The following is a 23,125-nucleotide window of genomic DNA, read 5'->3' as shown; positions in this document are numbered from 1 at the left end:
CACCTGCAGTCATGGGGTGGGACAGCAGCTGACCAAGGCTCGTCTCACAGGACCTGCCTTCACTGGGTATCTGTCCTGTGCTCTACTCGCAGCCCCACCTTGCTCAGAGCATCCCTGCTCTGCTGAGGTCTTTTCCATATGGCTCTCCTCACTCAGACTCTAATGTCCCTGATGACCCCTCATCCATCCTACAGGAGCCCAGCCAGCATGGTTCCTACCACGTGCCCTGCTCCAGCCGCTTACACACCAGCAAAATCTTCCCTAAGCCCCTCCACTCCCATCCTCCTCACGATGGCAACGTCCCATGTCCCAAAGATATCACTTGCCTTCTGTGGCTCACACTTGTCTGCTCCTCACCGTCCTCAGTGCTGTAAGCAGGGCACTCGGGATGGGCAGATGTCGTCTTTGCCCTGGGAAGCTCCCTCTGAGGGCAGAGACTAATGAGGCTACCGAGGCTGCCAGACGGGTGTTAAGCAACTTTCAGTGAGCTGGGAGCTACAGGAGAAAAGGCAGAGGGAGATTACTGGGGGAATGAACAGGGACTGTGCATGTGTATCCATGGGCGGGGTGGTGCATGTGTGTCGGTGTAGGGCTTTGTCTACAAGGGACGGAGGTCAAAGGAATGCAGAAGATTAGAGGCAGGGGCATGGACAGGGCAGGTTGAAGGTACTGTGTGAGCAATGGCACAAAGTGGGAAAGGACTGGACACTCCCAGAGAGGTCAGCTGGGCGCTGGACAGCACGCAGATAAAGAGTAGAGGGTTAGCCATGAACAGAGAGATGGCAGACGACTTAAAAGCAGGCGGCCAGGGTGGGGATTTACTCTTTAGATAATGAAAGCCGTGGAAGATCTGGGCTAGAGAGTGATTTGGTTAGTGCTCTTCCATGGGTGCCGTAGGCCTTGTGGGGTGGGGGAGCTGAAGAGGTAGCAAAGTTGGTAGAGGGTTTGCCTAGCATGCACAAAGCCCTGGGGTTGCCCCAAACCCACAGCACTGCATAAACTTGGTGTGATGGTGCCTACCTCCAATGCTAGCACAGGGGGTGGAGGCAGAAGGATTCATTCAAGGTTATCCTTACCTACATAGAGGATTTGGATCTAGCCTGGGTTACGTGAGACCCTGCCCACCACACCCCCCAAGTAAAGAAATTAAACAGACAGCAGCACTGGGTTGCCTGGAACATGAAGCTGCTGTGTGGGTCCCATCTCTGTGACTCCAGACTCTGCATCCCATTGATTTCAGCCAGAAGCAATGTCTGGATGCCACATGTTTACATGGTAGGGCCCTGGCTGGCTTGCTGCCTGCAGCGTTCTCCTGCACCTGTGTGTCCTGCTTTGAGGTGTTCTGTATTCTCCACATTCAGGAAGTTTCTCCGAGTGACATCGCCTTGTTCTCTCAGAGTGCATCTTAGTCAATTATTGTGCATTTTTACAATTAGTATAATTATATCTAACTGCGTAATTAGTGTAAATACTCGTAATGGCTTAAACAGAGCAGTCAAAACACATCCTGGTGTAGAAACCCTTGTTGAAGTTTGAGAGCTGGGCAGCGTAACCCTGCAGCAGGAGGAGCCTGCGGCAAGAGGCTGTGTGCCAATCCCAGGACACTTGGCTGGAGCCCCCAGGTACTTCTGTGGTCCAAGTGGGACCCCAGGCCATTGCAGGACATGGGCTCTAGTTTTTGTATGGTACTCGGGATAAAAATCACACTCCACCTCTGAGCTGTTGCACAGCCCCAACCTTCTTTAACTTTTGACACTGGATCTCACTAAATTGGCAAGACTGGCCTTGAACTCTGCAGCCCGGGCAGGCTTTTGGTTGGCTTTATTTCTGCTCCATCCTCCCCAGCAGTGGGATTACAGGCCTGTGGTACAAAGCTATGCACGGACATCTGTTTTTTTGAAGGAACATGAACAGCCAGTGATAAGGCCTGCAGATCTGACTAGCATGCCAGAAGAGTATTGTAACAGCCTGGGAGATGTAGCAGCAGTGACTTCAGGTGGCCAGCAACTCAGAATGATACCTGGACACTTTGGGGGAGGGGGTGTCCAGTGGCTGTTGTGAGGGATGTGAGCACAAGATGGTGGGTACCCAGCCTGTGTTCACTGCAGGAGGTGCTCTGCAAGTTGGATATGTCTTAACAGCAAGCAACCTGTGTGCCCAGAACTGCAGGGAACCTAACCTGCTGTGTGTACATGAGTTGGTAGTCGTCTCCACCAGAGCCAGAGCATGCCCTGGTGGCAGAGCTGGGAACTGAAGGTGCCACCTCCACGGTTGGCAGCTGAGTTGGGGCAGCGATGGGCTGCAGCCAAGCTTCCCAGGATGGTACTGTGGAGGGCAGCCACTGTGCCGGAGTCAGAATCCTGCTGCAGAGGCCGGCCACTGTTCCTGGGGCTGCCTCTGTCTTCCTCACAGGTCCCAAACTTTCTGCAAAAAAAGGTTACAGGTGTAAGAAGTCTCTATTACTTGACTCACATGAAGCTCTAAGCCTGGTTCATGTCCCTCATCAAAGTTCTTACACTTCCAAGACATTCCAGAAAGCCAGTAAAGCTGGGTGGGGCCTGTGTTTCTGGCCTTCCCTACTGTGGCTGCCAGGGGACTCCCAGCTCAGTCTGCCACCCAACCATGGCAACTGTTTTCAGCCCTCTGTATCCTCAGGTTATTGTGCATGGACCTAGCCAACCTCGAGTCAAAAATATTAAAAGAGAGACAGAGGGAGAAAAGATTCTAGAGAGTTCGAAAGGCAGCACAGCATAACCCTGTCACTGAAGTGTGGCTGTGTCCTGCTGTGGTGCTGGCTATGTCAGAGATCCTCAGTCTCCCTCGGGCACTTCCTGTGTCTCCTTCTGTGCTGGATAGCCAGACCACGATGGTTACATCTGGACTGAATGGACACAGACGTTACACCTGTCACCATTCCCTAGACAACACTGTAAAACAGTGATCTATATGTGGTTTCTGCCACATTAGGGAGTATAAGCCATATAGAGGTGGTTTAGCTGGGCAGTGGTAGCTCATGCCTTTAATCCCAGCACTTGGGAGGCAGAGGCAGGTGGATTTCTGAGTTCGAGGCCAGCCTGGTCTACAGAGTGAGTTCCAGGATAGCCAGGGCTACACAGAGAAACCCTGTCTTGAAAAAAAAAGAAAAAGAAAGAAAGAAAGAAAGAAAGAAAGAAAGAAAGAAAGAAAGAAAGAAAGAAAGAAAGAAAGAAAGAAAGAAAGAAAGAAAGAAAGAAAGAAAGAAAGAAAGAGGTGGTTTAAAGTAGTCAAGAGGGCATATATAGGATTATCTGGACACTGCTGTTTTTATATAACAGACCCAGCACGGATTCTGGCTTCCACTAGGGCCAGGATAGTGTACACTTTGCTGGGCTCCATTTTCTATGTTGCTATTGCTCCTCCTCTTCTTGTTTACTCAGACGTCTGTGTGCTGAACAGGCACACTGCAGAGCCCACTCCAAGGTCAGAACAGTTCAGTGGTACCCATCTGTCTATCTGTGTTTCCTGTGCTTGAGGCCAGAACCTTCTGAAGGCCGAGCTCACCCAGCTCATTCCTCATCATAGAAGGGGGAGGGGCTCATGAGGCTCTGCACTGTGCCTCCCAACCCATATGGTGGCCGCCAAGAGTCCCACCTCGGTCTCCAAGAAGCCGCTGTAGGCAGGGTTGGCTGTGCTCCTCCGCTTCCGCTCCTGCCGTCTTGCCAGCCCCATGCTGTTGGTTTTTTCAAGTGTATTTGAGGATTGTGTTTGTCCAGTCCCATCCCAGGCCCCTCGTTACTCCCAGGAGCCCTCTACATTGACCTTGGACAGTCTCTGGGTATTGTAGTTTTCCAGATTTCCCAGGAACAACTTGAGTGTCTGGAGCAGTGGCTTCATGATTGGGCGCTCCCAGGGTATAAGCCTCTGGCTCGCTCAGACTAGATCATGGCTGACCAGGATGAGGGTCACCAGCTGTGTTAACTTAGCCTTTCTTTCTATCTCTTTTCTTCTCAGAAAATTGCCTTCATGGTAGCTCTAGGCCTGGTCACAACGGAACACCTAGAAGGTAAGGATGGGGAGAGTTTGGTGGGTAGGGCTTTGTGGGACCCCAGACAGAAGCAGCAGTCTTTAGGGTGCCTCGGGCCATGGTTGTGCCCTATCCAGATGTGAGGCTCCTAGGAACCCAGCCCCAGGCAATGGGGTCACAGTCATTCAAGACAAGGCAGAGAAATGTCCTGTTTTCCGGATCCCACAATTGTTCATTGCACTGTCACGTTCCTGTAGAGGGACCTGTCCCCATCCTAGAGGCAATGGTCAGAAGGAAGCTGACAGAGTGAGGAATGGGTTCCCCAGCCAGCTCCGTGGGTGAGGCAGAACAAGTTGCAATGTGCAAAAGAGAGGAGAGGGGAAGGAGGTGGGACGGTGTGCACAGACTCAGCACAAAGCTGTACCTGACTCAGCAGAACCAACACCTCACTCACCTGCTGCTACCCAGGGGTCCTGAGACACAGAGAGGGACTTGTCTGAGTCACTCTACTACTGCAATGAAGAGATACCATGACCAAGGAAACTCTTTTTATTGGGGCTGGCTCACAGTTTCAGAGGGATCAGTCTTATCATCATGGCGGGGAGCGTGAAGGCAGGCAGACATGGTGCTATAGAAGTAGCTGAGAGCTACATCCTGATCTGCAAGCAGAGAGAGAAAAAGCCAGGGCCTGGCATGGGCTTTTAAAACCTCAAACCCACCCAGGGAGACACGCTTCCTCCAACAAGGCCACACCCCCTAATCCTTCTAATCCTTTCAAACAGTTCTGCTTCCTGGTGACTAAACATTCAAATATATGATCCATCTTATGGAGGTCATATCACAGGGCCTTGTGTCGAGAAGTGTGTCCCTATCTCCTTATCCCTGTCCCTGACACCTATCCTAAAGCCACCAGAACCATGCTATAAGCAGTTCCTAGAGGCTCTGACCTGCTGGGCAAGGAGCCTGTGACTGCTGTGTTTGCCTTTCCAGAGATCCAGAGCAAGCGGCAGGAGCGGAAGCGGAGGAGCACAGCCAACCCTGCCTACAGCGGCTTCTTAGAGACCGAGGTGGGACTCTTGGCAGCCACCACATAAGTTGGGAGGCACAGTGCAGAGCCTCATGAGCCTCTCCCCCTTCTATGATGAATAATTGATGGACTCAGAAGAGTCTCTGGATGCTCGACCCTAACCCACCCCCAGCTCTCTCTCCCTGCCTTCTTGCCCATCCTTTCTAGCCAGAAGGATGCCATTGAAACAAGATGGTGAACTCTCACTGAGTGTACATACCTGTAACACAATAGTCAGGGAGCCGAGACAGGAGTTTGAGTTCCAGGTGAGCCTGGGTTACATAGTGAGACCCTGTCCCAAACCATAAGCTGTTGGAGTTCTTTCTGAGGCCGCTCTGAGTCTCAAACACACCTGCTGGCCACAGGTAGAACTGAGTTTCTCATAAGAATATTATAAAGGTTCAGGGACCCAAGCTGCCCACAGATACTTCTCAGAGCCCACTGTGGTTTGCCCATCACCTGGGAGGCTCCTGTGGTGTTTCTCTGCTCTGACAGACTAACATCTCAGGCCTGTGCTCTCTCAGCCCCTGGGGGCAGCTGGAGGGCAGCAAGCAGAGACCCAATCCTGGGTCTGGCAAGTCCTCCGAACTGCTGAGTGTCTCTCCAGGCCTATTTCCCTTCTAGGATGTGGGTCCTAAAGTGTTGTCTTATGACTTGAATTTAGCTGGCAAGGGGCAATGTTCAGCTCCAGTTCTGCAGTGCCCTGTCCGGGGAGTAAAGTGACTCTCTAAGCTCTGTCCACCGTCTGTCCCTTGTTCTGTCTAGCCCTCCCTGATCCTGTTCCTAGAAGATGCACACACTTGCACACATCCTGTTCTCTTCTCCTAGGTCTAGTGAGTAATCCCTGACCCTATGCATAGGAACCTTTCACATGAATATCCATGGCAGAGGGTGTCGCTCAGTTGATGGAGTGCTTGCCTGGTATCCATGAAGTCCTGAGTTCAAGCCCGAGCACTACATAAGCCAGGCATAGTGGCATATGCCTGTAAGCCCAGCATTTGGGAGGTGGGGGTGATCAGTTACTCACGGTCATCCTTGGTTACACAGTCAGATGAAACTATGACTTATAAATAAATGAAGGAAGAACTTCACGTTGTCTTTAGCCTCCAACCGAGAACACATGTTCTGTGTTCAGCCCTGTGGTTATTATGTTAAGAAACTGTCTCCAGTACTCTGGGCATAGAACCTACTCAGTGAGCTTTTTTTTTTTTTTTTTAAGATTTATGCATTTATTACATGTAAGTACACTGTAGCTGACTTCAGACACTCCAGAAGAGGGAGTCAGATCTTGTGACAGATGGTTGTGAGCCACCATATGGTTGCTGGGATTTGAACTTGGAACCTTTGGAAGAGCAGTCGGTGCTCTTACCCGCTAAGCCATCTCACCAGCCCCCTCAGTGAGCTTTTTATCTGCAGCCAGAGCCAAGGGATCTCCTTAGCCACTGAGCTCAAAACCCTGTGACCCTTGTGCCTTAGACAAGCATGCAAGCCAAGAGCAGCCCTTTGCAGATCCCTTCCTTGCCCTTGAATGCAACTTGACTCTATTGAGAGAGAAACTTCAAAGCTGATTCTAGAACAATCTTTCTGCAATAGCCAGAACCACTTGGAACCATCAAGGTCTTGGGGTGTGGTCTATGAGGTCACTAAAACTAAGGCTTCTGCTCTCCTGGGGCTTAGGGAAGCCTCTGCAACTGCAAGGCTTGGGGCCCCATGCCTGGATGTGAAATTTGAGGGGTCCAGTTCGTATGCCTCCATTTCCCTACTTGACTGTAGAACCAGAGAAAGATGGGAGGGCTGGTGGGAGGGCACGGCTGGCTTTGTCCATAACCTAGCCTGCTTGGGGACTTTCCTGCCCAAGACAACTCGGGATCGGGAGTTCCTGGGCCTCAGTGGAACCCAGCCTTTGTAGATTTCCTCTCTGCCCCTGCGACTTTGGTTTCTGTCCTCCACCCAACCCCTGTGTCTTCTGCAGAGAGTGTCTGCCCAATCTCTGGTACCTGATGTCCTAGGAGGGGCCTGGGCAGGGCGTTGTAGTGAAGTAAGGATTATATATGAGTGATTCTTTGCTTTATCCGTACAGAGGAAGCGACTGGCCTCCAGTTATCTCCACAACCCCTTGTTCCTCACAGCACGAGGTAAGTGCCAGCCAGAGCCGAGGCTTCCATAGACCCAAACTGCTCCCTAAGCCTGGGTTCTCCTCTCTTCTCCAGGAGCTTCATGTAGCCTCTGCTCTCCTGGCAAGGGAAGAGAGCTGCTGGGGCAGGCTCCATCCCATCAGATACAGAAATGGCACTAGGAACATACTGCCTACTATAATCACATAGGTTCCTGATGTGCACCCATGTCTAGATCTGAGACCGAGGCCAAAGGCCACTGTGGTAGGGCCATCCACCAAAGGGCTGAGCTGACAGGGCATGAGGACGTGTGTAGAGGATGTCCCTGCTTCCCAACCTTGCCTTCCTTCCTATACTGGCTCTGGGCAGTTGGACAACGTCAGTTAGTCTAGAAGTACTGGGTGCTAAGCCCAGCTTTGATAGGCAGAGATATACATCCCAGCTTTCAGTAGGGCTCTTTCTCCTGTGCCAACCATTCTCCGTGGCTGAGAGCCTCTTGCCCTCATCATCGCGGTACTCAGAAAGCAGAGGCAAGAAGATTGCAGTCAGTTTCAGGCCAGCCTGAAATCACAGAAAGACTTTGACTCAGAAGAAAAGCAACAACTATCAATGATTTTGGAGGCAGGCAATGGCTGCCTGCTTCTTGAGATTGTGTGTAGCTTTCGGCATTAATTGCTCCCTAGCCCTTGGACTACTGATCTGTACAATGGGCATGCCTACTCTAAGTTGGTGACAGTTCCTCCCCCAGGAGTAGCATCACTGAAGATGGTTTGACTAGGAGCCTGGAAGAAAAACCATTTGTGGTTCTTTCTGTGTATAGTTTGAGTTCACAGCCAGGAGCTGGAAGCAGGTGACTCCGAGGGGGTCCTCTGAATTCTAGTTTTGTCTCTGATGCACCTCACTGTGGCACCTATGATCCTTGTGGTTTCAGATGTCTGTTCCCAGGTAGGTCCTGACCAGGACCAAGGCATAGACTCTTCCCCCATCACATGGTGGTTCTGAGAACTCAGGTGTCACTGGGCCTCGTGATACTCCCATCATGCTGTAGGGCAAGGACTCTGCCACACTAAGCCTGGGGGACCCCAGCCATCACCCATGCTCCTCTCACCCCCACTAATGTCTTCTCCACCCTTCCTCCTTGTGCTAGCCAATGAGGACCCCTGCTGGAAGGTACGTGACCTCCCCATCTTCACACAAAGGGTGTGGGACATCTGTCATTGCTTTAGGCTTTCCTTGGTACTCAGAGCTTGCACAGTGACAAACCTGCGTGCTAGGCCGAACCCTACATTGCTGCAGAGAACTGCCTCATACCTGGTCCTGAGGATGCTGGGGCTCTGAAGCCCGGTCCTGAGGATGCTGAAGCTCTGAAGCCCAGTCCTGAGGGTGTTCACACTGTACCACCTGATCTTCACCCTGTGTGACCCAGGACAGAGCTGGCCATCTTTGGCTCTCTGTTGCCCAGGGCTCATTCCCAGGGTTTCACCCCGTGGGCTTGCTGTGATCCTGGGACACTATCCACCCACAGAGGCCACATCCCTGTTCCCTGAAGCAGAAGCTGGTCAGGATCTGGATCCTGTGCATAGCCTCTCTCACCTATTTCTTTTCATTCACTTTATTTATGCCGTGTGTGCTTGAGTGCATGTGTGTCTGTGTGTAGGCACCTGTGCACCCTCATGCAAGTGTAAAAGTCAGAGGACAACTTGTGAGGCTCAGGTCTTTCCTCTCATTGTGTGAGGCATAGGGATGGAACTCAGCCTGGGCACCAGGTGCCCCTGTGCCCTGAACTATCTCAACAGCCCTTCCCTGATGTCTAAGCTAATTCCAAATGAACCTCAGCCCACATGCTCACATGCCCAGGGGACTGCTTGCAGCCTGCTTTGGATGGCCACGTTGCTTTCCAAGGTCATCCTGCAATGGTAAACACAGGTAGCCTTGGGCCTGGCAATTTACTAAAACTACCAGTATCCAGACTGCCCAGACGGGGGGCACAGGTGGTGGAAGATTCCCCCTTTTCCAGGAGTCCATAGTCCTGGAGGGACCTTGGCTTTGAAGCAGGAAGTGGGGATTGTGGTCCTGGCTCCACCTGCCATTCTCACTCCTTGTGACCCTGGGCAAATTTTTCACCCTTCCTGAATCTTTGCACTAGATAGGGTATGTAGATGGGCCTACCTCTGGGGACACCTCTGGTGTCAAGACACTTGTGATAAGGGCTGTCCCTTCCCATCTCTTTGGTGCTGGAGTCAGAAACGGTTGGTAGTCTTGTGGTGACAAGGGCCCTTGTGGGTGGGTGGCTGGACAGGTGTTGTAGGTCATCAACAGAGTTCTTCTTGGTGCAGCCTTCTGATGGGCTGGGGAGCACAGTCCCAAAGCTTGTGCTGAGACCTCTGGGAGGAACAGAAAGGGCCCTATCCCTTACCACACTGCTGGGTACATGGCTGAGTGGAGTCCACTTGGTGTGCTCTGTTCTGTTCTATCCAGTGTCCAAGGGACAGCTGTCCTTATCCCCCATCATGGGTGTGGAAGCAGGTGTGTCTCTCCAAAGTGACTGGGTCCCTGCTAGATGAGTATGCAATAAAAGGGACTAAAGGGGTAGCGTGTGTCTAGTCACACCCACCTCCCTGAGGCAGTGTAGCATGACGATGCGTTACTACTGTGCACTGCTCTGTGGGAGGAGTCTCTCCTGTGCCCAGTCAGGGTGTGCGGGAGTGCCCTGGAACCCTACCTGTCAGGGCACACGCCTCCCGCCTGTGCTCAGCATGCCTTCACAGTGTCACCCTAAGGAGGAGTCTCCTTCCTGCTCCCTCAAGCTGCCCCGACCTTGCTGAACCACTTCGCACCCTCCCTTCTCTTGCAGGGTGAAATCACCCATGATGAATTCTGTGCTGCCTGCAAGAGAGGAGCCAGCCTGCAGCCCTGTGGCACCTGTTCAGGGGCCTACCACCTCAGCTGCCTGGACCCGCCCCTTAAGACGGCACCCAAGGGCCTGTGGGTCTGCCCCAAGTGCCAGCGGAAGGTGTGGGCAGAAGGGCTCACACCTCTGCCCTGCACATTTGAGACCGTGATCTGGGTGGTCTCCGCATGGGTGGGGCAGGGAGCGTGTAAAGGAGTATCAGGGATCTTGGGCACCCATCCCTGGCTTCTGCAAGGCAGAGACCCAAAAGGAAGTGTCACACTGAGCAGTGTCAGTGAACCAGGCTGATTGATAATGGCTACTGTCCCCTGGTCACAGTCGGGAATCTGTGGCTTCCCTGTGGGAATTCTGTGGGAATCTGGGAGCACACCTTCCTGGGGGTACATAGCTGGGATATGTTCTCAGAAAGTTCTAGAATCTGTGTTCTTTCTTATCGCCCTGATCTGTCCCACAGGCCTTAAAGAAAGATGAGGGTGTGCCCTGGACTGGGATGCTGGCCATTGTACATTCCTATGTCACCCACAAGACAGGTAAGGTGTCTCTGGGAGTGGGACAGCACCCCTGCATTCATATGGGACCTTGGGGATTCTGGGTGGGTCCAGGTTCTTCTGGGGCAGGGCACTGATAAAGAAAAGTGGCTGAGACCAGTCCCTAGCATAACGTTTCTAGCCCAGCTGCTCAGCTGCTACTCAGTGGGTCTGGCCTCTCTCTCCCAGTGAAAGAAGAGGAGAAGCAGAAACTGTTGCAGCGTGGCAGTGAACTGCAGTCTGAGCACCAGCAGCTGGAAGAGCGGGACCGGCAGCTGGCCTCAGCTGTGAAGGTGAGCACAGGTGTGAGGTGGGGGGGTGGCCTCAGCTGTGAAGGTGAGCACAGGTGTGAGGTGGGGGGGGTGGCCTCAGCTGTGAAGGTGAGCACAGGTGTGAGGTGGGGGGGGTGGCCTCAGCTGTGAAGGTGAGCACAGGTGTGAGGTGGGGGGGTGGCCTCAGCTGTGAAGGTGAGCATAGGTGTGGGGGGGGCCTCATTATCCTCTCACTGGGGTGAGCACAGGTGTGTGGGGGGGGCCTCATTATCCTCTCACTGAACCCAGTCTGACCAGTACCCTTAGGTTCAGAGTGCAGCTCTGATGTGGTCCATGAATATTTATCAAGCGACCTCTACATGACCTTGGCAAGGCCCTGCCTTTCTGAACCTCAGCTTCCTCTTCTATAAAGAGAACATAGTCCTCTGTAGATTGATGATAGACAAAATGATGAAGATGATGGTGGGCAGTGGTAACAGTAATGATGGTAGTGTTGGTGATGGTGGTGATGGTGGGTAGTGATGGTCATGGTGGTGGCGGTGATAATGTTGATGGTCATGGTGGTGGCGGTGATAATGTTGATGGTCATGATGGTGGCGGTGATAATGTTGATGGTCATGGTGGTGGCGGTGATAATGTTGATGGTCATGGTGGTGGCGGTGATAATGTTGATGGTCATGGTGGTGGTGGTGATAATGTTGATGGTCATGGTGGCGGTGATAATGTTGATGGTCATGGTGGCGGTGATAATGTTGATGGTCATGGTGGTGGCGGTGATAATGTTGATGGTCATGGTGGTGGTGGTGATAATGTTGATGGTCATGATGGTGGTGGGGACAGTCAGGCAGATAGTGCTGACAGTAGCTGTTTTTCTGTTTTATTATATTTTATGTATTTCAATAGGGCTGGGGATTGAGCCTAGGGTCTCATGCACGTTGGGCAAACACTTTATATCCCAGGCATGGAAGGAGAGGGAGGGGGCTAGAGGTGTGAACACACGTGCAGGCACATACTTGTGTGCACACAGGTTCAGGCCAGAGGAAGCTGCCTTCCTCTATTGCGCTCCGCTTATTCCCTACATAGAGGGTTTACCACTAAACTTGGCATCTGCTCAACATCTGGCTTGGCTGTTGAGCTTTTGAATTTCCAGGATCCGCCTTTTTCTGACTCTCAACATTGAGGTTACAGTCATACATGGTCATACTCGGCCTTAATGTGGATACTGGGGATTCCAGCTCAGTGCCTTTTTAGCCTGTGAGGATTCTCTATAGCAGTGGTTCTCAACCTTCCTAATGCTGGGACCCTTTAATACAGTTCCTTGTGTCGTGGTGACCCCCAACCATAAAATTATTTTCATTGCTACTTCATAACTATAACATTACCACTGATATGAACTGTAATGTAAATATCTGATATTTCTCATGGTCTTAGGTGACCTCTGTGAAAGGGTCATTCAACCCCAAAGCATGCCAACCCACAGGTTGAGAACCACTGCTCTAGAGGAACAGAACAGATAGAATGAATCTCTCAATGGATAGATAGATAGATAGATAGATAGATAGATAGATAGATAGATAGATAAGGAATTTATTAGAGTGGCTTACATGCTGTGGTTCAGCTAGTCCAACAATGACTGTCTACCCATGGAAGGTCCAAGAATCCAGTACTTGTTCAGTCCACAAGGTTGGCTGTCTCAGCTGGTCATCAGTATATGCCAGAATCCCGAAGAAGTAGATTCTCATGCCAGTGAAGGAATGGACTTGTTAGTGAGAACAAGCAGGCAAAGAGAGTAAGCTTCCTTCTTCTGTGTCCTTTTTATAGGTAGGCTGCTAGCAGAAGTGTGGCCCAGATTAAAGGTGTATCTTTCTACTTTAAATTATTTAATTAAAACAAAAACAAAAAAACTCCTCACAGGTGTGCCCAACCACTTGGGTTTTAGCCAATGCCAGATGTAGTCAAGTAGACAACCAAGAATAGCCATCACAAGTCCACCCCTAGTCAATTTGACACATAGTCATAGCTCCTTATGGTCATGCTTAATTTCCAAATGAAACCAAGAACTAGAGTATTATATTAAAACATACAATTGCAAATACATTATATATTTAACCATATCATAATTATGCCTAACATGATATCACTATCCTTCATACAACCACAAACACATTATAAATTTAGAATTGGTGGCAAGGTCCCTTCAGGGACATTCTTTTAGTAACTCAGTTTACATATGATAAGCACTGATATTCTCGTAATTGATGCTATATTACATGATAAGGAAATCGAAGAAAGAAAACACAAGTATCTGTACATATGCATTCCTCTTGTTGGTTTTGGTTGTGTTTGTTTGTTTGTTTGTTTGTTTGTTTGTTTGTTTGTTTTTTGAAACAGGGTTTCTCTATATAGCTTTGGCTGTCCTTAAACTCACTCTGTAGACCAGGCTGGCCTCAAACTCAAAAATCCGCCTGCCTCTGCCTCCCAAGTACTGGGATTAAAGCCTATGCCACCACCACCCAGCCTTACAAATGTATTCTTATCAAAATATGACAGAAACACTCACACAAATTATAATCCTCATTTCTGTTGTTAGTCACATGACCTTAGCTGGTATTTGTAACTACCTTCCTCTACTACCCATTCTGTATTTCCTTCACCCTCTACAAGCACTTCAGCAGGTCTTGGCTCTTTTCCTGGAGGAGTGACCCATGACTTCATTCCTGGTGGGTCTGCGTCCTTTGTCATCCTGCTTGGATTAGGCTGTTGTAGTTTCCCGTGGACTTTAGTCACAGGACACGGTCCTACTAAGAGACGCCCTAAGGGATCTCCTGCACTCCAGACATGATCCTTCTTATCTCCATTGTGGAGAGGCAATCCAGCTTTCCCTTGGTAATCTGGATCAATCACCCTCCTGACACTGTTATTCCTTTCTTAGCCTGTTGGTTTACAGGCATCAGAAACTCAAAAGGGGCTGGGCGGGGCGGGGGGGGGCAGTCCAAGCTTCCAGTTCAGTGGAATGTTTGTTGTGGTTCCTCACTGGAGTGCTCTCCACGCTAGAACCAACTTCTAGGCCAGCAGAAGGTGTGGCCCAGATTAAAGGTGGATCGTCCCACCTCAGAAGATCGGGATTCAAGGTGTGTCTTTCCTCAAAGACCGGGGTTAGAAGTGGGTCTTCCCGCTTCAGTTCAATACAGATGTAGTCAAGTTGACCACCAAGCATAGCCAAAATATGCCCTGTAAGAGTCCCTGGTTACGCCGGGCGTGGTGGCACACGCTTTTAATCCCAGCCCTCGGGAGGCAGAGGCAGGCGGATCTCTGAGTTCGAGGCCAGCCTGGTCTACAGAGTGAGTTCCAGGACAGCCAGGGCTATACAGAGAAACCCTGTCTCGAAAAACCAAAAGAAGAGTCCCTGGTTAATCATATCCTAGTTTGAAGGGTGCCCCAAAGGAAGTCAGTCTTTCACTGGCACCCTTTGACCTAGTGTCACCGTCATCTGACTCAGTCCTCAGTCCCGCTGCAGTGCCATCTCTGTGTGACACACAGAGAAGCTAGAGAGCAGGCAGAAGAGGAGAGCATGCTGGCAAGCCTGTGGGCTTCCGTGACTGCTGCTGGCCCAGCTCTTCAGGGACAGTCATCCCTGCCACTCCAGCCACGTATTTTTTTTTTTTTCCGTGAGATCCTTGGCCTGTTTCAGGCTCTGCTGGGGTTGTGGGTCAGGGGAAGGCTTTGTGAGAGGAGGTGGGTGGGCTCATCAGGGTGGCTGGCTCAGGATGCTGTAGAACTCAATGCTGACCACCGCCTCCAACGCTTCTGCCCTCGACAGAAATGCTTGGAGCTGAAGACAAACCTCCTTGCCCGCCAAAGGGGCACACAGTTATCGCTGGACCGCATCCGGGCCCTCCTCAGACTGATCCAGGGTGAGCAGATGCTTCAGGTCGCTATGGCAACCACCAGCCCAACCCCGCTTCTGGCCGGGCCCTGGACCAAGCCTTCCACCACCACCACCATGCGCACTGCCCTCCAGCACCCCCAGAACCACAACTGACCCCAGGGACCTGTCTAACACTCATGGAAAGTTACTGGGACCTTGCTCTCGAGACCTGGAGGATCTGTCAGCCTTAATTCATAAACTCTATGAATTTTAGACAAAAATAAAACTAGACAGAGTGATGAGGAGAGAAAGGAGGAGTGGGATGAGTGTCGTAGAGCCAGAACCAGCCTGAGGTGGATCCCTCTGCCAGTGGCAGGGGACACCCGGAGGCCAGGTAAAGGTGTCTCAGATCCAGGCACAGGAGGCCCTCGCCCGCGGCTGCCAGGCCTCCCTGGCCTTTGGGTTTCATGACCAGCTCTCTCCTTGCCTTGTCCCCCTCAAGACAGGAAGACTTTAGACTTCGGAGAGTGAAGCAGACTGGGCCACTCACGGCTTGTGAGGAGTCAAGCTGACAATAGGTAGCTGGTTAGTGGGGTGGGCGGGGTGAGCCTCTGGTGCAAGAGAGGGTAGCTAATCTAGGTGGCCCTCTCCAATGGCCCTGGGGCTCCTAATCCATCAGTATTACCATGTTGAAAATCAGTCATTTAACTGGACAAGTGACAGGCCAGCTTCTCTTGGGGTCACCCACCGCTGCATGGGCTGCCTGGCCTGGCCTCTGCCTCTTCCTTTCCCAGCTCATGCTCTTGTGGCTGCCCACCCGCCTCTTCCTATTGCCAATCCCTGAAATTTTCCTCATGGAGTTCCGGGCTAGAGGGAGCGGTCACCAAGCAGGGGAGGTTGAAACCACGCAGGTTTCAACTCACAACCGGAAACCTTGCGAGCACTCTCCTTTGCAGGAGCTGCCAAGCATCCTGCCCACTTCATGCCAGTTAAAGACACTAATGCCAAAAAGAGCTTCACACTTTTTGTATAGCGTTTTGGTTTTTGTTGTATGATCCGTAATGTGAACTGCGCCCCCGCCTGCCTTCCTCTGCATCTGGTAGTCTCTGCTCCGATACAGGAATCGGTAACCTCGCCTGAGAGGGACCGGATGGAGCACCCAAGAAGGGACTTAGAGATTCAGGGGGAAGGCAGAGAGGGTGGTGCACTTGGAGCCTTGGGAGACTCCAGAGCCCTCAACGCTCTCCTCAAAGCCGTCTCCATATTTGCAGGGAGTGTAGGCTCCTAGGCACCCCGGGGCTCCTGCACCTCTGTGAGCCATGCAGCCCACTTCCGCAAGCCTCACCCTGTCCCGAAGGACACAGCACAACCCATATGTGACCAGAAGCCACAGGGCAACCCCCCCCCCATCCCCGAGCATATCACACGGTGCCGAATTGCAGTGAGCACACACAGTGCATGCGCCAGGGCCACAGACGCACACCTGTGCACGCAGACACACGTGCAGAGCGGGAAGGCTGGCTGGGATCCCGCCACCAGCTGTTTTCCCTCTTGTCATTTCTCACGACTCCGGGAGAAACTGTGCTGTAGGATACAAATCTATTTTAATACACATTACACTGGGTTGAACAAGATTTTTTATATTCTTTTATTGATGAACAACGTGGGCCCTGCGAGGCACACGCCTTTATATATTGGTTACGCGGTGCCGATTATGCGTTACCGCACGGCCGGCGACGTAACTGTCTTCAGGTTCTTTTGTTGGTTTGATTTTTTCTTCCTGGATGGATTGAGTTCGATTTTGCAAGAAACGTGGGAGGATGTTGGAAGATTGGACCCGGGAGGGGGAGCTGCTGACGCGTCTCGAGACTTAGTTTTGATTTTTTTTTCCTTTTCTTTTTTTGGGACCAAGGGGGACCGTCCAGTGGATAGTGGCTAGAGAAAGTGTTTGTCTTAAATATCCAGTGTAGTTTTCCTTCTGTATGATGCATTAAATCCAATTTCAAAGCCCGGTGGTCCTGTGTCCTTGCTTTCGGTGTGAGGCTCTAGGGAACGCTGGGACGACTGGGTGGGTTTAAAAATGGCTGAAAGCCAGGGTCACATGACCTTACCCACTCCAAAGGAAAGTGAGAGCTCTTGGTATCCCCCCCCAGTTCTGGGAGGTAGCAGATTCAGGTTACAAAAAGCACCAAAACTACCTTGGCTGGTTCCCGTGTGGGGTGCCGGGCACACTCATGCATCTCACCCGCCTCTTCTTCAGGCACTCTGCCTCCTGGACCCAGGAGTTCACCACATCACCTCCATTATACCTGCAGCTAGGATGGGAGAGAAGGGCCCCGTTAAATGCTACCCTGGAGCGCTGATGACGGAAACACGCATGCATCCATGCACTGACGGGCTGGACAGCCCAGCACGCATGCTCACTGCAGCCAGGGCCTAGTGCAATTGCTCAGGGGAGCACATGGTTTTAGGAGCTCCACACTTCAGCTCTGCCTGCACCATCTACACACTCCCTAGCCTTCTGTCTGCTGAACAATCTTCACACCCTCCTTTTCAGTCCCTAGATCTTTTCTGTTCTCTTCCCCGCCTCCACCCCTCTGTCCCATAGCTCCTCTAGGACAGTCTAAATAGTTTAATAGTCTTAGTGACTTTTAGGCAGATCCAGTGGGTGCCCTGCTCATGCGGCCCACGTGACTTACCAATGACGCCTCACTATTGAAACAGCTCACGTGACCCCTCGGGGATGACTGTCCCATGTCTACTTCAGGCTGTTCCCTCCTACCTAACCTCCATATTCTGGAGACCTCCTGTCCACACCAGCCTCTGCTCTCTCCAGTTCTCCTTGGACAGCTGTCCCTTCAGTTCTTGTATCTACACTGGTAGCCATCCCAGACTGACATCACTGAAGGACATCTCAGATACGGCACAGTCTGGTGCTCCGGGGTCTCTGTCACTTGGCCCTCCATCCCCTTTCTTGTCACCTAGATTTGGATCATTGTTGCCACCATCTATCTGCTCCTTCCTGTTCAGTTGCTAGTGACAGGAGTGGGTAGGGCACCTGCCAACAGGTCTGCTCCAGGTGTGTTCAGCTAAAGTTAAATCTTAATCTCACCCATCGTCCTTGTGGCATCCAGGGCCGCAAGGCCCTCGGTCCCTGCTCTCTTTGTGTCCCTGTCTGCTGCTTTCTGCCATCTCCATCTCCTGCTCTGGGTCAGTTCACAAAGCAAGTTCCTACCTTGGGGCCTTTGCACACACAGGGTCTCTGCTCCTGGGGCTCTTGTTCACTGCCTTCTCAGGTTGCTGCAAGACTTGACCTTCACCATTGTCACTGCTGCTGGACCATAGCTCTCCCAGCTCCCATGGCCCTGCCCACCCCTGCCTGTTCCTTCCCGCTGGTTGTCGAGACTTCACAGTCCATTCTGCACTTTATCAGGAAGATGAAAGTTTATCAGTGTGTTAGGCAAAGTGCTTGAAGGAAACAGCCTGAAGGGGGAAAGATTTGGTTTTGGCTCGACCGTTCAAAGGCTTCAATCTATCATGGTGGGTGTGGCCTGGCTGGGCAGAGCAGTGCACAACAGAGTGGCCAGGAGGGAGAGATACAGGGAAAAGGATACATGGGGGTCGGGGGGAGATATACTTGTGTGCTAACTCCTGTGTGTGTGTGTGTGTGTGTGTGTGTGTGTGTGTGTATGTGTGTATGAAGAGATCCAGTTTCCCCTGAAACTGGAGTCACAGGCAGTTGTGAGCCCCTATGTGGGTGCTGGGAACCAAACGCGGGTCTTCTTCGAGAACAGTAACCATTGTTAACCTCTGAGCCATATCCCCATCCACGACGCTTTCATTCCCCCAGCCTGCACACTTGGCACTACTTACTCTCACGGTTAAATGGCTCTGCCCACACCTTCACGGACATACTCTGGGTGAGCTCTACTAAGTTCCGAGGTGCTTCTTGGCCTGACCAAGTCGACAATCAAGACTCCCCATCATAATCTGCTGCCAGACAAACTGAGAACAAAGCTGCTGGCCCAAGGTGGCCTGTCTCCTGACCAGGAGGCCACGCTGAGCAGGCGGAGGGGGCAAGAACATCAGAGCTTCTTTGGGGGCGGGTCGGGGGGGACTGGAAAAGAGATCTCATCTAGCACAAGCTCGAGCAGCCAAGGGGCTGGTTTAGCAGGGCTGTGACTATACCCTGTGTTCTACCTTCTGGACACGGGGCACCTCATGGCACCTTGTGTGACAGCCAGAGGTCACTGCCCCAACCCTGCACAGACAGCTCCTGATCCAGCGCCTCACCCATCAGAGGCCATAGTTAAGGACTGAGTGGCATCACTTCAAAGTGAGAGGGGGTAAGGGAGGGGTTTCCGGGGTGAAGCTCTTAGCCACAGGCAGAGAATTTCTTCACTGCACAAAGCACCTGGGGCTTTGATTGCTTGGTTTTATTCTCTTTTTCTTTTTTTCACCTGTAGCCCAGGCTGGCCTCCAACTCACTATGTTGTTAAAGATAGCCTCCTCCTCCTCCTCCTCCTCCTCCTCCTCCTCCTCCTTCTTTTGGTTTTTCAAGACAGGGGTTCTCTGTATAGCCCTGGCTGTCCTGGAACTCACTTTGTAGACCAGGCTGGCCTCGAACTCAGAGATCCGCCTGCCTCTGCCTCCCAAGTGCTGGGCTTAAAGGTGTGCGCCACCACGCCGGGCCCAGCCTTGTTCTTCTGGTCCTCCTGCCTCTACCCCCTGAGAACTGGCTTTGCAGGTGGTTGCTCACACATCTGGCTCATGTGGTGCTGTGATCAGGCCCATGACTGTATGTGCTGGGTAAGCACATTACCAATTGAGCTATAGCCTCGGCCACCATGTGTGTTTCTAAAGTATCTAGTGCTAGGCACTTTAATCCGGTATTAGGGAGGCAGAAGGAGACGGAACGCTGTCAGTTCAAGGCCAGCCTGATCTACATAGCAGTTGCCAGGCCAATATAATGGCACCCTGTCTCAAAAAAATAAAATAAAATAAAGAGATATCATATATGGCCCAAATTCTGCCTGCATACCTTCCTCTGCCTTGGCTATCTGCAACTTACAGTGACCAAGGACCATCTCTGGCTAGCATCCCCTTTAGAGGCTGCAGCCAGGTCTTCTCCAGTAGGATCAGAAGCCCAATTTGGTGGAGGAAGTTCTTCCAGGTTGTCCTGGTCTCGGAGACTCTCACAGCCTTACACTGTCAATTCTACCTTGACGGATCGGATTCTAGCTTGATGGCTGCTTGACGGCTGCCTGTCCTCAGTTTTCCTTTTTGGATCTCTCTGTAGCCACGCTTCCCTGAGTGGCTTGCCCTCTAAAAACTCACCAAATCTTCCTGTCCATTTTAAAAGTTGTCTAACACATTCCTACTTAGACCCAAACACAAACGGCATCTGCAAGCTGCTTCTACCTCTCTCCTCCTTCCTTCCTTCCTTCCTTCCTTCTGTCTGTCTGTCCGTCTGTCCTGCCTGCCTGCCTGCCTGCCTATTTGTCTGTTTGGGGGTTTAACACAAGAGTCTCACTATGTGGCTCTGGCAGGCCTGGAACTCACTCACTATGAGGACTGCTCACCTCTGCCTCCCAAGTGTTGGGATTAAAGGTGAGTGCCACCATGTCTGTCAGCCACCCTCCTCATCTGTAGCCCACTTCTCTTGCCTCCTAAAGTAGCTGGATGACATCTAGTCCAGTGTGGAATGGAAGAGGTGAGGCTTGGTATCTTTTCTTAATGATAACGTTTCAAGAACATCACCATAAGTATTAGGTTATTCAGGGCTGTCTAGAAGAACAGAATGGGCAGAACTAACGCATATTTAAAATGGAGATCATTACATTGGCTTACAGAGTATGGGCTGTCTCACATGGGACAGGCTGGGAATCCAGCAGCTCAGTCCATGAGGCTGGACACCTCAGGCGTCTCAACTTGGTGCCAAAGGCCTGGAAGTTTCCACTGGTGTTCGCTTGACTTGGAAGGCTCAAGGAGCTGAGTTCTGGCCTCTGGAGGATGGCAGCAGCTCTCACCAGCAAGAGGCCAAGGCAGAGAGACAAGAAACATATGCTTTTCCCTTGGACATCCTTATATCTGGTCCCTAACTACTGAAAGGTGCCACCCATTCAAGACAGGTATTTCCACTTTGATGAATCCCTCATTGGCATACCCAGGGGCCTCTAGAATCTCTTTTCGTGATTCTAGATCACATTAAGTTGATAGTCAACAGCATGGTAGATAGGAATTCTGTTTGCTTTATGTTTTAGTGTGTGTGTGTGTGTGTGTGTGTGTGTGTGTAACACATGAGTTCAGGATACTTGTAGAGGCTGGAAGAGTGTGTCAGAAATCATGGCTGAAGTTATAGGTAGTTAAGAGCTGCCCAGTGTAGGTGCTGGGAACCAAACTTTAGCTTCTTCAAGAGCCTCAGTTACACGCCTTTAATCCCAGCACTCGGGAGGCAGAGGCAGGCGGACTTCTGAGTTTGAGACCAGCCTGGTCTACAGAGTGAGTTCCAGGACTGCCAGGGCTACACAGAGAAACCCTGACTCAAAAAAACCAAAAAGAAAAAAAGAAAAAAAATAAGAAAAAGAAAAAAGAAAAAAGAGCCTCAGTTGCTTTTAACTGCTGAGCCCTCTTGCTGCCCATAGGCTTTTTGTCAGTTTTAAAATCTTGATCCCTTTAATTTTTTTCAAATGCGTGCACCATGCTTTTTAAATCCTGTGAGTATCCTCTGATTCTGCACGTGTGATTAATTATATTACTTTTCGAACACTAAGCCAAGTTTCTACTCTAGGAATAAGCCCTACTCGCTCCCTGCACAGCATCCCTTCCTTCGGCTCCATGTGGACGGATACACTATTATTAGGTGCTCTGTGCTGACGTTTCAGTGGGATGGTACATTTCTGCCAGTCTTCCTGACGTCTCAGACACCATCATACTAAATAATTCAGAAACATGCCCCTTGCTTCCCGAAACAGTCTTTTTGTTGTTGATGTTAGAATGCACGAGTGAAGCCGTTTGGGAGCAAGAGTTTCATTTGCAAGACGTTTCCACCTAACATTTCAATATGTTTCACACACGGGGCTTTTGGGAGAGTCTGTTCTGCTGTCAGTTCCAATACATTGAGTTATTCAAGGAATTATCACTTAGGCCGATTTTAGCGTGAAATTGTTGGTGACAGTTTGATGATCTTTTCTTCGCTCTCTGCTCACTCTAAAGCAATAAGTGCTTTTTCTTTCTTAATTTGTGCTTCCTCTCATCCTGGTCTTTCATCTATCGAGGGGTTCATAAATGCACGTATTTATGTGAGGGACTGACTTTTGGATTTGTTTATAGTCTCTTGTCTGTTATTGACTTATTGGTCTTGTTTGCCTTGTTTGCTTTGGGTACTGTCAATGGAACCCGGGACAACCTAAGGGCTCTGCCGATGAGCTACATGCCGGTCCGCTTTCTTTTTTCTTTTTCTTTGAGACAAGGTCACATTATATGTAGTCCATGCTAACCCAGAACTTGCGATCCTCCAGCCCCAGCATCCAAAGGGCTAACATTACCCATGTGCCACCACACCTGGCTTGGTCTGGTTACTTCTTCTTGGTTATTGGTTGTCAATCTGACACCAGCCAGACTCTAGCTGCTAGAACAGCGGTTCTCAACCTGTGGGTGGAGACCCCTTTGGGGTCTCCTAAGACCATCAGAAAAACACAGTTATTTGCATTGTGGCTCAATTATTACAGTTATGAAGTAGCAACAAAAATAACTTTGTGGTTGGGGGAGGGTCACCACAATGAGGAACTGTATTAAAGGGTCGAAGCATTTGGAAGGTTGAGAAGCACTGAAAAAGGGAATCTCAGCTGAGAAAATCCCTCCGTCAGATTGCTTGAGGGCAAGCCTGTGGGGGCATTTTCTTGATTGCTGATTGCTGTGAGAGAGCTCAGCTCTCTGTGGGTGTTGCCACCCCCGGGGAAGGTGCTCCTGGGTTGTATAAGAAAGCAAGCTGAGCGAATGGTGAGCCCCAACCCAGAGAGCAGTGTTATTCTCTGGTCTCTGCTTTGGTTCCTGCCTCCAGGGTCCTGCCTTTCATCTCCCCTCAATGATCAACTGTGATTGAGGTGTGTAAGCCACATAAGCCCTGTCTTCCACAAGTTGCTTTTGGTCACAGGGTTTATCAGAGCAGTAGAAGGCAAGCTAGGGACCCAGAGTGTTGGTTTGTGCCTTTAACTCTAACATTGGAAGGTGAGAGCAGGCAGATCTTTGCATTCAAGGTCATTCTGGTCAATATAGTGGGTTTCAGGACAACCAAGATGACATAGTAAGACTCTGTCAGAAAAAGAGAGAAAGAGGAAAGGAGGGAGGGAGGGAGGGAGGGAG

General features: G+C 50.9%; 1 protein-coding gene across 2 annotated transcripts in view; it reads left to right on the top strand.

The window, feature by feature from the left end:
* Phf21b (PHD finger protein 21B) overlaps positions 1 to 16,774 on the top strand; it is a 71,362-nt gene extending 54,588 nt beyond the window's left edge. For both annotated transcript variants that reach the window (XM_021216847.1, XM_021216848.1), the window contains exons 6-13: positions 3,991 to 4,042; positions 4,994 to 5,070; positions 7,150 to 7,204; positions 8,331 to 8,353; positions 10,038 to 10,196; positions 10,549 to 10,624; positions 10,811 to 10,914; positions 14,714 to 16,774. In XM_021216847.1, coding sequence (XP_021072506.1) covers positions 3,991 to 4,042; positions 4,994 to 5,070; positions 7,150 to 7,204; positions 8,331 to 8,353; positions 10,038 to 10,196; positions 10,549 to 10,624; positions 10,811 to 10,914; positions 14,714 to 14,935 — 768 coding nt within the window. In that variant the 3' untranslated portion in view covers positions 14,936 to 16,774. The remainder of the gene's footprint in view (positions 1 to 3,990; positions 4,043 to 4,993; positions 5,071 to 7,149; positions 7,205 to 8,330; positions 8,354 to 10,037; positions 10,197 to 10,548; positions 10,625 to 10,810; positions 10,915 to 14,713) is intronic.
* The last annotated feature ends 6,351 nt before the right edge of the window (positions 16,775 to 23,125 follow it).

The sequence above is a fragment of the Mus pahari genome, chromosome 17 (genome assembly GCF_900095145.1).
Source record: "Mus pahari chromosome 17, PAHARI_EIJ_v1.1, whole genome shotgun sequence".
In the NCBI taxonomy this organism is placed as follows: Eukaryota; Metazoa; Chordata; class Mammalia; order Rodentia; family Muridae; genus Mus; species Mus pahari.
Note: the sequence above shows the minus strand (reverse complement) of the source record. Positions and strands in the feature narration are given on the sequence as shown.